This window comes from Panulirus ornatus, chromosome 23 (genome assembly GCF_036320965.1).
Source record: "Panulirus ornatus isolate Po-2019 chromosome 23, ASM3632096v1, whole genome shotgun sequence".
In the NCBI taxonomy this organism is placed as follows: domain Eukaryota; kingdom Metazoa; phylum Arthropoda; class Malacostraca; order Decapoda; family Palinuridae; genus Panulirus; species Panulirus ornatus.
In genome coordinates this window covers 16,165,535-16,179,286 of record NC_092246.1, presented here as the reverse complement: position 1 = coordinate 16,179,286, position 13,752 = coordinate 16,165,535, and the positions used below count along the sequence as shown (strand labels likewise).

The 13,752-nt window shown below is 40.1% G+C and overlaps 1 protein-coding gene across 1 annotated transcript in view; it reads right to left on the bottom strand.

The window, feature by feature from the left end:
- The window catches only part of LOC139756954 (cholesterol transporter ABCA5-like), a 239,602-nt gene that overhangs the window by 39,554 nt on the left and 186,296 nt on the right, over positions 1-13,752 (bottom strand). Inside the window, exons 25-26 of the mRNA XM_071676898.1 lie at positions 8,786-8,992; positions 5,708-5,868 (exon numbers count right to left, since the gene is read on the bottom strand). Coding sequence (XP_071532999.1) covers positions 5,708-5,868; positions 8,786-8,992 — 368 coding nt within the window. The remainder of the gene's footprint in view (positions 1-5,707; positions 5,869-8,785; positions 8,993-13,752) is intronic.

Below are 13,752 nucleotides of genomic sequence, written 5' to 3'. Positions count from 1 at the left end.
CTTTTCACTGCTTCTAACAACTTTCCACCCACACCATATATTCTTAATACCTTCCACAGAGCATCTCTATCAACTCTATCATATGCCTTCTCCAGATCCATAAATGCTACATACAAATCCATTTGCTTTTCTAAGTATTTCTCACATACATTCTTCAAAGCAAACACCTGATCCACACATCCTCTACCACTTCTGAAACCACACTGCTCTTCCCCAATCTGATGCTCTGTACATGCCTTCACCCTCTCAATCAATACCCTCCCATATAATTTACCAGGAATACTCAACAAACTTATACCTCTGTAATTTGAGCACTCACTCTTATCCCCTTTGCCTTTGTACAATGGCACTATGCACGCATTCCGCCAATCCTCAGGCACCTCACCATGAGTCATACATACATTAAATAACCTTACCAACCAGTCAACAATACAGTCACCCCCTTTTTTAATAAATTCCACTGCAATACCATCCAAACCTGCTGCCTTGCCGGCTTTCATCTTCCGCAAAGCTTTCACTACCTCTTCTCTGTTTACCAAATCATTTTCCCTAACCCTCTCACTTTGCACACCACCTCGACCAAAACACCCTATATCTGCCACTCTATCATCGAACACATTCAACAAACCTTCAAAATACTCACTCCATCTCCTTCTCACATCACCACTACTTGTTATCACCTCCCCATTTGCGCCCTTCACTGAAGTTCCCATTTGCTCCCTTGTCTTACGCACTTTATTTACCTCCTTCCAGAACATCTTTTTATTCTCCCTAAAATTTAATGATACTCTCTCACCCCAACTCTCATTTGCCCTTTTTTTCACCTCTTGCCCCTTTCTCTTGACCTCCTGTCTCTTTCTTTTATACATCTCCCACTCAATTGCATTTTTTCCCTGCAAAAATCGTCCAAATGCCTCTCTCTTCTCTTTCACTAATACTCTTACTTCTTCATCCCACCACTCACTACCCTTTCTAATCAACCCACCTCCCACTCTTCTCATGCCACAAGCATCTTTTGCGCAATCCATCACTGATTCCCTAAATACATCCCATTCCTCCCCCACTCCCCTTACTTTCATTGTTCTCACCTTTTTCCATTCTGTACTCAGTCTCTCCTGGTACTTCCTCACACAGGTCTCCTTCCCAAGCTCACTTACTCTCAGTGAATGTAGGTTTGCGGCAGGGGTGTGTGATGTCTCCATGGTTGTTTAATTTGTTTATGGATGGGGTTGTTAGGGAGGTAAATGCAAGAGTTTTGGAAAGAGGGGCAAGTATGAAGTCTGTTGGGGATGAGAGAGCTTGGGAAGTGAGTCAGTTGTTGTTCGCTGATGATACAGCGCTGGTGGCTGATTCATGTGAGAAACTGCAGAAGCTGGTGACTGAGTTTGGTAAAGTGTGTGGAAGAAGAAAGTTAAGAGTAAATGTGAATAAGAGCAAGGTTATTAGGTACAGTAGGGTTGAGGGTCAAGTCGATTGGGAGGTGAGTTTGAATGGAGAAAAACTGGAGGAAGTGAAGTGTTTTAGATATCTGGGAGTGGATCTGGCAGCGGATGGAACCATGGAAGCGGAAGTGGATCATAGGGTGGGGGAGGGGGCGAAAATTCTGGGGGCCTTGAAGAATGTGTGGAAGTCGAGAACATTATCTCGGAAAGCAAAAATGGGTATGTTTGAAGGAATAGTGGTTCCAACAATGTTGTATGGTTGCGAGGCGTGGGCTATGGATAGAGTTGTGCGCAGGAGGATGGATGTGCTGGAAATGAGATGTTTGAGGACAATGTGTGGTGTGAGGTGGTTTGATCGAGTGAGTAACGTAAGGGTAAGAGAGATGTGTGGAAATAAAAAGAGCGTGGTTGAGAGAGCAGAAGAGGGTGTTTTGAAGTGGTTTGGGCACATGGAGAGAATGAGTGAGGAAAGATTGACCAAGAGGATATATGTGTCGGAGGTGGAGGGAACGAGGAGAAGAGGGAGACCAAATTGGAGGTGGAAAGATGGAGTGAAAAAGATTTTGTGTGATCGGGGCCTGAACATGCAGGAGGGTGAAAGGAGGGCAAGGAATAGAGTGAATTGGAGCGATGTGGTATACCGGGGTTGACGTGCTGTCAGTGGATTGAATCAAGGCATGTGAAGCGTCTGGGGTAAACCATGGAAAGCTGTGTAGGTATGTATATTTGCGTGTGTGGACGTATGTATATACATGTGTATGGGGGTGGGTTGGGCCATTTCTTTCGTCTGTTTCCTTGCGCTACCTCGCAAACGCGGGAGACAGCGACAAAGTATAATAAAAAAATATAAAATATATATATATATATATATATATATAGGGGAGAAAGAATACTTCCCATGTATTTCCTGTGTGTCGTAGAAGGCGACTAAAAGGTGAGGGAGCGGGGGCCTGGAAATCCTCTCCTCTCTTTTTTTTTTCTAATTTTCCATAAGAAGGAACAGAGAAGGTGGCCAGGTGAGGATATTCCCTAAAAGGCCCAGTCCTTTGTTCTTAGTGCTACCTCGGTAATGCGGGAAATGGCGAATAGTATGAAAGATATATATATATATATATATATATATATATATATATATATATATATATATATATATATATATATATATATATATTTTTTTTTTCATACTATTTGCCATTTCCCGCGTTAGCGAGGTAGCGTTAAGAACAGAGAACTGGGCCTTAGAGGGAATATCCTCACCTGACCCCCTTCTCTGTTCCTTCTTTTGGAAAATTAAAAAAAAAAAAACAAGAAAGGGGGAGGATTTCCAGCCACCCGCTGCCTCCCCTTTTAGTCGCCTTCTACGACACGCAGGGAATACGTGGGAAGTATTCTTTCTCCCCTATCCCCAGGGATAATATATATATATATATATATATATATATATATATATATATATATATGTCTGTGTGTGTATATATATATATGTATACGTTGAGATGTATAGGTATGTGTATATATATATATATATATATATATATATATATATATATATATATATATATATATATATATATATATATATGTGTGGAAGAAGAAAGTTAAGAGTAAATGTGAATAAGAGCAAGGTTATTAGGTACAGTAGGGTTGAGGGTCAAGTCAATTGGGAGGTGAGTTTGAATGGTGAAAAACTGGAGGAAGTGAAGTGTTTTAGATATCTGGGAGTGGATCTGGCAGCGGATGGAACCATGGAAGCGGAAGTGGATCATAGGGTGGGGGAGGGGGCGAAAATTTTGGGAGCCTTGAAAAATGTGTGGAAGTCGAGAACATTATCCCGGAAAGCAAAAATGGGTATGTTTGAAGGAATAGTGGTTCCAACAATGTTGTATGGTTGCGAGGCGTGGGCTATGGATAGAGTTGTGCGCAGGAGGATGGATGTGCTGGAAATGAGATGTTTGAGGACAATGTGTGGTGTGAGATGGTTTGATCGAGTAAGTAACGTAAGGGTAAGAGAGATGTGTGGAAATAAAAAGAGCGTGGTTGAGAGAGCAGAAGAGGGTGTTTTAAAGTGGTTTGGGCACATGGAGAGAATGAGTGAGGAAAGATTGACCAAGAGGATATATGTGTCGGAGGTGGAGGGAACGAGGAGAAGAGGGAGACCAAATTGGAGGTGGAAAGATGGAGTGAAAAAGATTTTGTGTGATCGGGGCCTGAACATGCAGGAGGGTGAAAGGAGGGCAAGGAATAGAGTGAATTGGAGCGATGTGGTATACAGGGGTTGACGTGCTGTCAGTGGATTGAATCAAGGCATGTGAAGCGTCCGGGGTAAACCATGGAAAGCTGTGTAGGTATGTATATTTGTGTGTGTGGACGTGTGTATGTACATGTGTATGGGGGGGGTTGGGCCATTTCTTTCGTCTGTTTCCTTCCGCTACCTCGCAAACGCGGGAGACAGCGACAAAGTATAAAAAAAAAAAAAAAAAAAAAAATATATATATATATATATATATATATATATATATATATATATATATATATATATATATATATATACATGTACATAATTCATACTGTCTGCCCTTATTCATACCCATCGCCACCTCGCCACACATGAAATAACAACCTCCTCCCCCCTCATGTGTGTCAGGTAGCGCTAGAAAAGACAACAAAGGCCACATTCGTTCACACTCACTCTATAGCTGTCATGTAATAATGCACCAAAACCACAGCTCCCTTTCCACATCCAGGCCCCACAAAACTTTCCATGGTTTACCCCAGACGCTTCACATGCCCTGGTTCAATCCACTGACAGCATGTCGACCCCGGTATACCACATCGTTCCAATTCACTCTATTCCTTGCATGCCTTTCATCCTCCTGCATGTTCAGGCCCTGATCACTCAAAATCTTTTTCACTCCATCTTTCCACCTCCAATTTGGTCTCCCACTTCTCCTCGTTCCCTCTACCTCTGACACATATATCCTCTTGGTCAATCTTTCCTCGCTCATTCTTTCCATGTGACCAAACCATTTCAAAGCATCCTCTTCTGCTCTCTCAACCACACTCTTTTTATTACCACACGTCTCTCTTACTCTATTATTACTTACTCGATCAAACCAACTCACACCACATATTGTCCTCAAACATCTCATTTCCAGCACATCCACCCTCCTCCGCACAACTCTATCCATAGCCCACGCCTCGCAACCATACAACATTGGTGGAACCACTATTCCTTCAAACATCCCCATTTTTGCTTTCCGAGATAATGTTCTCGACTTCCACACATTCTTTAACACTCCCAGAAGTTTCGCCCCCTCCCTCACCCTATGATTCACTTCCGCTTCCATGGTTCCATTTGCTGCCAAATCCACTCCCAGATATCTAAAACACTTCACTTCCTCCACTTTTTCTCCATTCAAACTTACCTCCCAAATGACTTGACCCTCAACCCTTATGTACCTAATAACCTTGCTCTTATTCACATTTACTCTCAACTTTCTTCTTTCACACACTTTACCAAACTCAGTCACCATCTTCTGCAGTTTCTCACATGAATCAGCCACCAGCGCTGTATCATCAACGAACAACAACTGACTCACTTCCCAAGCTCTCTCATCCACAACAGACTGCATTCTTGCCCCTCTTTCCAAAACTCTTGCATTTACCTCCCTAACAACCCCATCCATAAACAAATCAAACAACCATGGAGACATCACACACCCCTGCCGCAAACCTACATTCACTGCGAACCAATCACTTTCCTCTCTTCCTACACGTACACATCACTTTCCTCTCTTCCTACACATACACATGCCTTACATCCTCGATGAAAACTTTTCACAGCTTCTAACAACTTGCCTCCCACACCATATATTCTTAATACCTTCCACAGAGCATCTCTATCAACTCTATCATATGCCTTCTCCAGATCCATAAATGCTACATACAAATCCATTTGCTTTTCTAAGTATTTCTCACATACATTCTTCAAAGCAAACACCTGATCCACACATCCTCTACCACTTCTGAAACCACACTGCTCTTCCTCAATCTGATGCTCTGCACTTGTTTTTATCCATGTAAAACATTATCAGAACTCTTCACATAAAGGCATCCACCCATGCATCAAGCACTGAAGAAAATACCTGACTAGTAATGTTTACATAAATTCTGGTAAGGCTCCAAATCTTAAGGGTTAACAAATCAATAAAACATTCTTTTCATTGAATTCCCATAAACCTGTAAAAGAATGCTTAAAATCTTACAGTTTCACTTGATCTTTACGAACTCCTCGTACTTCTGCATAGCATTCTATGTGTTCAGCAACAGTAATGTTCTTCCACAGTGCATCATGCTGAGGGCAATATCCCATTGTCTCAAATATATTTGACAGGCTGGACAACACCTCTTCACCACAGATTTTTACCTGAAGGATATAAAAGGTATTCATAATTAAAGAATAAGAAGAAAAACACCTTAAGACAATCAATTGCAATCCTATCCACTCCAGCCTCTTTGGCACACTTCATCTTACACAAGGCTTTCAGCACTTCTCTTTTCACCAAACTACTTGCTTTGACTCTTTCACTTTACATATCTTCTCGTCCAAAACATTCCATACTTGCTACAGTATCGCCAAACACATTCAACAATCCCTCAAACTACTCACTCAATCTCTTCACCTCATTTCTACATGTTACCACTTCCCCATTTGTCCCTTTCAACATGTTACCATTCATTCTATTGTTTTTCCTCAATATTTGCCTTCTTACAAAACCTTTCCTTATTCTCTCCTTCACTGAACTTCTCCTTGTCCATCTGCATCAGCAAGCAATTTAGGAGCTGAAGTTTATTTTCTGTTTTCATTTACTAGAATTCATTGTACAGTACAGGGACCTCTCTATTTATGCAATAGTGACATTTTTGAAAATGGTTGCATAACTCAAAAAAGCACTTATCAAGTGGTGTAAAAGAAGGAAGTTAGGGAGTTTCGTATCAATATTATACTAGAGAAAAACTACAGTGTGCAAGCACCAGGAAATAGAAAATTCTTTAATGCACACTGTTCAATGAATTCTTTTAACTATAACAGAAAAACAAACAATTTCAACTTTTACATTCACTGCTGTTCCTGAATTCTTGGTGGTGGTGATGGAGAGTAAGGAAGTGAGTGGAGAGGTTACTGGAGAAAGGGGTTTTCTGGGTCAGACAATGCAGTTGTGGAACGTGGTGGTGATGGCCAAGTTAGTTCAGTTATTGCATCACTAGATGTTGATGGCAGGACCTCCTTATTAGTGTCCTTTTTCTTCAAAAAAGAATCTAGTGTTGTCTGTTTAGTCTTCATTGTCTTCTCAAGGTGGATTTCTTTATTGCACCTAAAGCCAGCTAAGACATTTCAAGCCACCTTTGAGCACCATTCTGTGTCTGTGTCATCCTTATCAAATTGAGTAAGAGTAAACTTCTAGAACCATGATGGTAGTGCCAAAACATTGTGCTACCAGCCCAATGATGACCGTGTTATTCCAAACTTAAGCCAGTGTAAATCAGAAAGAGTGAATGAACCATGTTCATCATTCTAAAAATGGCGTAAATCAAATACTTGAAAGTCAAGAGGTTCCTATATGTGCATTTAGTATTTCATATTTCTTGATATATGTATAGTGTAGTTTTTTTTTTTCCGCTGTCTCCCGCGTTTGCGAGGTAGCGCAAGGAAACAGACGAAAGAAATGGCCCAACCCACCCCCATACACATGTATATACATACGTCCACACACGCAAATATACATACCTACACAGCTTTCCATGGTTTACCCCAGACGCTTCACATGCCCTGATTCAATCCACTGACAGCAAGTCAACCCCGGTATACCACATCGATCCAATTCACTCTATTCCTTGCCCTCCTTTCACCCTCCTGCATGTTCAGGCCCCGATCACACAAAATCTTTTTCACTCCATCTTTCCACCTCCAATTTGGTCTCCCACTTCTCCTCGTTCCCTCCACCTCCGACACATATATCCTCTTGGTCAATCTTTCCTCACTCATTCTCTCCATGTGCCCAAACCATTTCAAAACACCCTCTTCTGCTCTCTCAACCACGCTCTTTTTATTTCCACACATCTCTCTTACCCTTACCTTACTTACTCGATCAAACCACCTCACACCCCATATTGTCCTCAAACATCTCATTTCCAGCACATCCATCCTCCTGCGCACAACTCTATCCATAGCCCACGCCTCGCAACCATACAACATTGTTGGAACCACTATTCCTTCAAACATACCCATTTTTGCTTTCCGAGATAATGTTCTCGACTTCCACACATTCTTCAAGGCTCCCAGAATTTTTGCCCCCTCCCCCACCCTGTGATCCACTTCCGCTTCCATGGTTCCATCCGCTGCCAGATCCACTCCCAGATATCTAAAACACTTCACTTCCTCCAGTTTTTCTCCATTCAAACTTACCTCCCAATTGACTTGACCCTCAACCCTACTGTACCTAATAACCTTGCTCTTATTCACATTTACTCTTAACTTTCTTCTTTCACACACTTTACCAAACTCAGTCACCAGCTTCTGCAGTTTCTCACATGAATCAGCCACCAGCGCTGTAGCATCAGCGAACAACAACTGACTCACTTCCCAAGCTCTCTCATCCCCAACAGACTTCATACTTGCCCCTCTTTCCAAAACTCTTGCATTTACCTCCCTAACAACCCCATCCATAAACAAATTAAACAACCATGGAGACATCACACCCCCCTGCCGCAAACCTACATTCACTGAGAACCAATCACTTTCCTCTCTTCCTACACGTACACATGCCTTACATCATCGATAAAAACTTTTCACTGCTTCTAACAACTTGCCTCCCACACCATATATTCTTAATACCTTCCACAGAGCATCTCTATCAACTCTATCATATGCCTTCTCCAGATCCATAAATGCTACATACAAATCCATTTGCTTTTCTAAGTATTTCTCACATACATTCTTCAAAGCAAACATCTGATCCACACATCCTCTACCACTTCTGAAACCACACTGCTCTTCCCCAATCTGATGCTCTGTACATGCCTAGCATAATATATGATGCTCTTATTAATAAAGGAATCCTATAATCTCCACTATTCACATTGTCTGCTTTAAGCATTTTTGATCTATCCTACCATCTTCAAGAGCATTATTATCAAGTAAATTAAGGATGTCTGTACAGCATTGCCATTAATATCTTTACTTCTCTAAACTTTATAAAATCTTCTTTTCTTGCACTTTTCTTTATTGCATGACTAATCAAACATAAAAGACAACAAAAATTCAGAAAGATCTTCCAACTTACTCTTCCCTTTGTAGGACCCTCTTCTGCTGTAATGATGCGAAGACAGGTGGTTTTGCCAGCTCCATTGGGACCCAAAAGGCCAAACACTTGTCCATATTTCACTCCTAAGGACACACTTTTCAAAGCAACAAAATCCTTTGTTTTCTTCTCTTTCTTACAAAGATTTTGCCCTCCCTCCACTCCTTTTTTGTATACCTTCCCAAGATTCTGAAATATACATAATAGGTTATAATCATTTCTTTTCTTTGATAGGATGCTTTTAGATTTATTCAGCTGGAAAACTGGATTGCCCTAACTAATAAAAAGTGCACATCAACCTCCAACAACCTCTCACCAAAAGCAAGCCCTCAGAATACCAAAAGAAATAATTGTAGTCTCCCTAAATAACAATTAAGCACTGCTTACAGCTGAGTTGCAGTTGAAGAATATCTTGTCTGACGAATGAAATACTTCTGAACAAAAACGAATTTTCTGTACTTAACAAGCAAACAGAGTGGTACAAGGATATAGGCAAAGGGATATGAACATAACAATACCAAAATGTACATGACATCCATGTAACTCTCAATCCTCTGCATTTGTGTCTTCAATTACTGGTCAAGAAACAGAGGTTCATCGGGACTCCCACTGAACGGTGTTACTGAATATACAAAAGCACTGAACATGAACCAACTTGGCTTCAGTTTTGACCACTGAAGTAAATAATACTAAGAAAATTAGTGTAAAAAAAGTTGTTAGAAATATTAGTCCTACATTTCATAAGTTAAGCTCCTGTGGCTAATTCCACCCAAGTCTATCCAGCAAGCCACTAGATATTACTGACCTCTTTAAAAGTGGGTTTCTTGAGGCCACCCTTCACTTCTCACACAATGCCATGGTTGAACAGTAAAGAAAGCTGCACTGGGTCTCTGCACACTCTGAGTGTGCCTAACTACTAGTATGTTTAATTCTTCCATGGTAAAGGTACAAAAAATTTTTCTGAAAACTAACAGCTTACACTTAAAGCTTGCTATGTTCATACACACAAAAAACAGACAGCAACTGTTTTTCCAAGATTTTGGAAGGCCTAAAGCTTGAGAGAGAGAGAGAGAGAGAGAGAGAGAGAGAGAGAGAGAGAGAGAGAGAGAGAGAGAGAGATATCCCTGGGGATAGAGGAGAAAGAATACTTCCCACGTATTCCCTGGGTGTCGTAGAAGGCGAACAAAAGGGGAGGGAGCGGGGGGCTGGAAATCCTCCCCTCGTTTTTTTTTTTTTTAATTTTCCAAAAAATGGAACAGAGAAGGGGGCCAGGTGAGGATGTTCCCTCAGAGGCCCAGTCCTCTGTTCTTAACTCTACCTTGCTGATGCGGGAAATGGCGAATAGTTTGAAAAAAAAAAAAAAAAAATATATATATATATATATATATATATATCCCTGGGGATAGGGGAGAAAGAATACTTCCCATGTATTCCCTGCGTGTCGTAGAAGGCGACTAAATGGGGAGGGAGCGGGTGGCTGGAAATCCTCCCCTCTCGTTTTTTTCAATTTTCCAAAAAAGAAGGAACAGAGAAGGGGGCCAGGTGAGGATATTCCCTCGAAGGCCCAGTCCTCTGTTCTTAACGCTACCTCGCTATCGCGGGAAATGGCGAATAGTACGAAAGAAAAAAAAAGAAAAATATATATATGCAAGTAGAATGTGAAAGGGACCCTGAATGATATATGTATTTGACAGTAAGTTTGAGTGTCCCAGATTCTGTGAGTAAAGGTAAAGATAAAGAATGGAAGCTTCCCAGTTTCAAACCAGAGAGCTGACAACTTCACTCAATCAAATTCTTTTACTGAGCCTTTATTTTCTTTAGATTTTTTTAAGAGATAGTGGCTAAGACTGGGGAGGTAATCAAGTGTGGCTAAGTTTTACTGTAAAAAGTATAGCTTTACCTTACAAAATGGAGGAGAGTTTTAGGATAATCGAAAGGCAACACTGTTAGTGTCAGTTTATTATTGTTATCAGTACTACTTTGGAGGATAAATTCAAGACCTTTAGCACTGAGAGAGCTAAGAAAGATGAAAAATAGAACTCTTAAAAAAAGGCAGAGAAATTACACAGGAGAGCTTAGACAAGCTAGTCAACAAACATTGTATTGTACAAAAGTTTTTTATTTCAAATAAGACTAGTATGGACTTAAATCAGAAAATGCACCAAGACCTGACAGTCATAACTAGATCATCAAGGAAGAGAAAAATGAGGGAGAGATGAAAAAGGAACCACCAGAGAACAAATTCTTGAAAATGTATGGGAAATTATTAAAAAGCAAGACCAGAAAGTAATAAAACTAAAAGGGGTATTAAAGAAACAAAGGAATCAATTCAAGGATCATAAAATGTGTTATGAGTGTAGTGAGGAACTTAATGATCTCAAAAACATAATTATATGGTGCAAACAAAACTTCAATTTTGTGGAGGGAATTAAGGAGGTACAGGATTAAAGAAAAGGTGAATTACTTAAAATGCAAATAACAGCAGAACACTAACTGGCACCAGATTTGGACAAGAAAAATAATCCCTCAACATCATCTACAGATAATTCATCCACTAAGTCTCACCTGCCTTGTCTTATAGTTTCTTAAAAGCTAATATAACAAAGCTACAAACTACACAAAACAGTCCACTCAGAACAATCCCTGGCTGCCTAGCAACTATAAACACACAACACCTCCACAATGAAAAAAAATCCTCCAAATCCTCTCAACATACTTGGAATTCAATTCTATGCAAAAGCACTAGACCTCTTTCACCCAAACCATTCTATAACTAATAAACATCTCCCAAGTAGTAATACAAAGCCTAACCCTGAGTCGATCTTCCGCAACCTCTTTCACAGATCCAACAGCCCCAACAAATATAACACTGACTAAGCACATAAACAGTAAACTAATCCAACAAGCACTAAACAACCAACTTCCCAACTTAATCTGTAACACCAACCCACCAGAAATAAGCCCATCAAAAACTACACTCCGAAGAGAAAAGCGAGTTACTCTCTCCCATCTATGCTCAAGACATCAACCATCACTACAACAAAAACACAGTTTCAATATAACTGAAGACCCTTCCTGCCTACAGTGAAACTAATATCAAGAAGATATTGACCACTTACTACTCAATTACCCTGCACTCTGCACAAAAACACATGTACGCAACATCGAAATAGGTGGATGTGAACAGCTTCCTGACTAACGCAGGGGCCTCATAAAGATAGAAGGTGCTCCCGGAGCAGGAAGCAAGTAATTACGTAAGTATATAGATGATTAAGACAGGGTAAGAGAGATGTAGAGTAATAACAGGGGATGGGAAAGCTAAAGGTGTACTGAAATGGTCTGGACATATGGAAATGAGTAGGGAAAGGTTGATAAAGAGGGTATATGTGTTAGAAATGGAGGGGATAGGTAGAAGGGGAAGACCAGGTTGGACATGGAAGGATGGAGATCACTGGAATGATAAGATATTTAATATGCTGTCAATGGGTCTGAGCAAAGGCATATGAAGCAGTCAGGGGAAACTACAGAATGAGTAGCAAGTGATGTGAAGAGGAAGTTAAGTTGGTAGAGAAAGAGCAATGAGAGGTTTATGAACATTACTTGCAGGGAAGGACTACAAGTGACAGGAAGATTCACAAGAGAATGCAGCAGGAGATCAAGAGGAATGTGAAGGGGCTGAATAGGTTGGCAAATAAGAGTTGGGGGTATGTGAGTATAGCAAACTTTAGGGAGATCAAGAAAATCTTTTGAAAAAGAACAAATGGGAGTATTGGTGAAGGGGCCAAATGGGGAAGAGGTAACAGGCAGAGCTGAAGAGATGGAGTAAGTATCTTAAAGGACTATTGAATGTGTTGGATGATAGGGTGGCAGATGCTGGATGTTATGGTCTTGAAGGTATATGATAGAGTAATGGCAAGTGAATTGGTGAAAAGATAGGATGTGGTGAAAGACTTGTGGAGAGAGTGTGACAAAGCTGCTGGATTAGATGTAATTACAGTTTAATCTCTTGAGAATGAGGGTGATTGTATGTTGTGTCTGTGTATAATATAAAACTAAAATATAAAAATAAGCTCAAGAGAAAGAAGGAAGTGTCATCCCTATATCTTCCACACTTGTAAGAAGCTGTGAGATGTATCATCTACATACCCACTGTGCACTTGACACAAGGACAGATAAACACAAAGGTTTCAATTTTGTGTACTTTTTGTTCCTTTTAAATGGCAATCTATCATTTCACAGAGGAGAACATTTTCTACACACTCCACAATAGAATTTCCAGACCATGCATGCCATTTGAGGGCAGACTGTTCATTTTGCAAGAGGTTTGCATAAGAGTACATGCCCAAGCTCTGAAGTATGAATATGAAACCTAAGTTTGTATAAGTCATAAAGGGTTAAAAATAAGAGCACTAAAGATAAATAACATACATAGCACAGTTGCAATTGAAAGGAGAAATAAAGTGAAGACGTGAGAATAATATCAGGTGTAAGATAATCATGGAAAAAACATATGGATGAAAGTATTCTAGGATGGTGTAGCCATGAGCAATGTATGGAAGACAACAGGTTAGTCAAGAATATATAAAGTGGCATTGAAGCAGGTTCTTGGAGAAGTAGACCATGAAAGTAGTGGATAGCTGTGGTGAGAGAAGTGATTAGGGCTAAAGATATTTCTAATGATTATGCCTGAAGACTGATTGGGAATTAGACACAATAAAAGACTTTCACAACATAGGATGTCCTTAAATTTCCAGCAATACCTGTATGATATTCAATCATAAACTGCCAATCCTTCAACACTCTCATCTATTCTTCATTTCTTAAGTTTAGCTCAAAAGAAAACAAAAATAAGAATCTTTCTAACTTTTATCTAAATCATCTTCACTAACAAATCCACTTCTCTCAACAATAGAATATCTACTCCAAATCTATAGCATAAGTAACATATG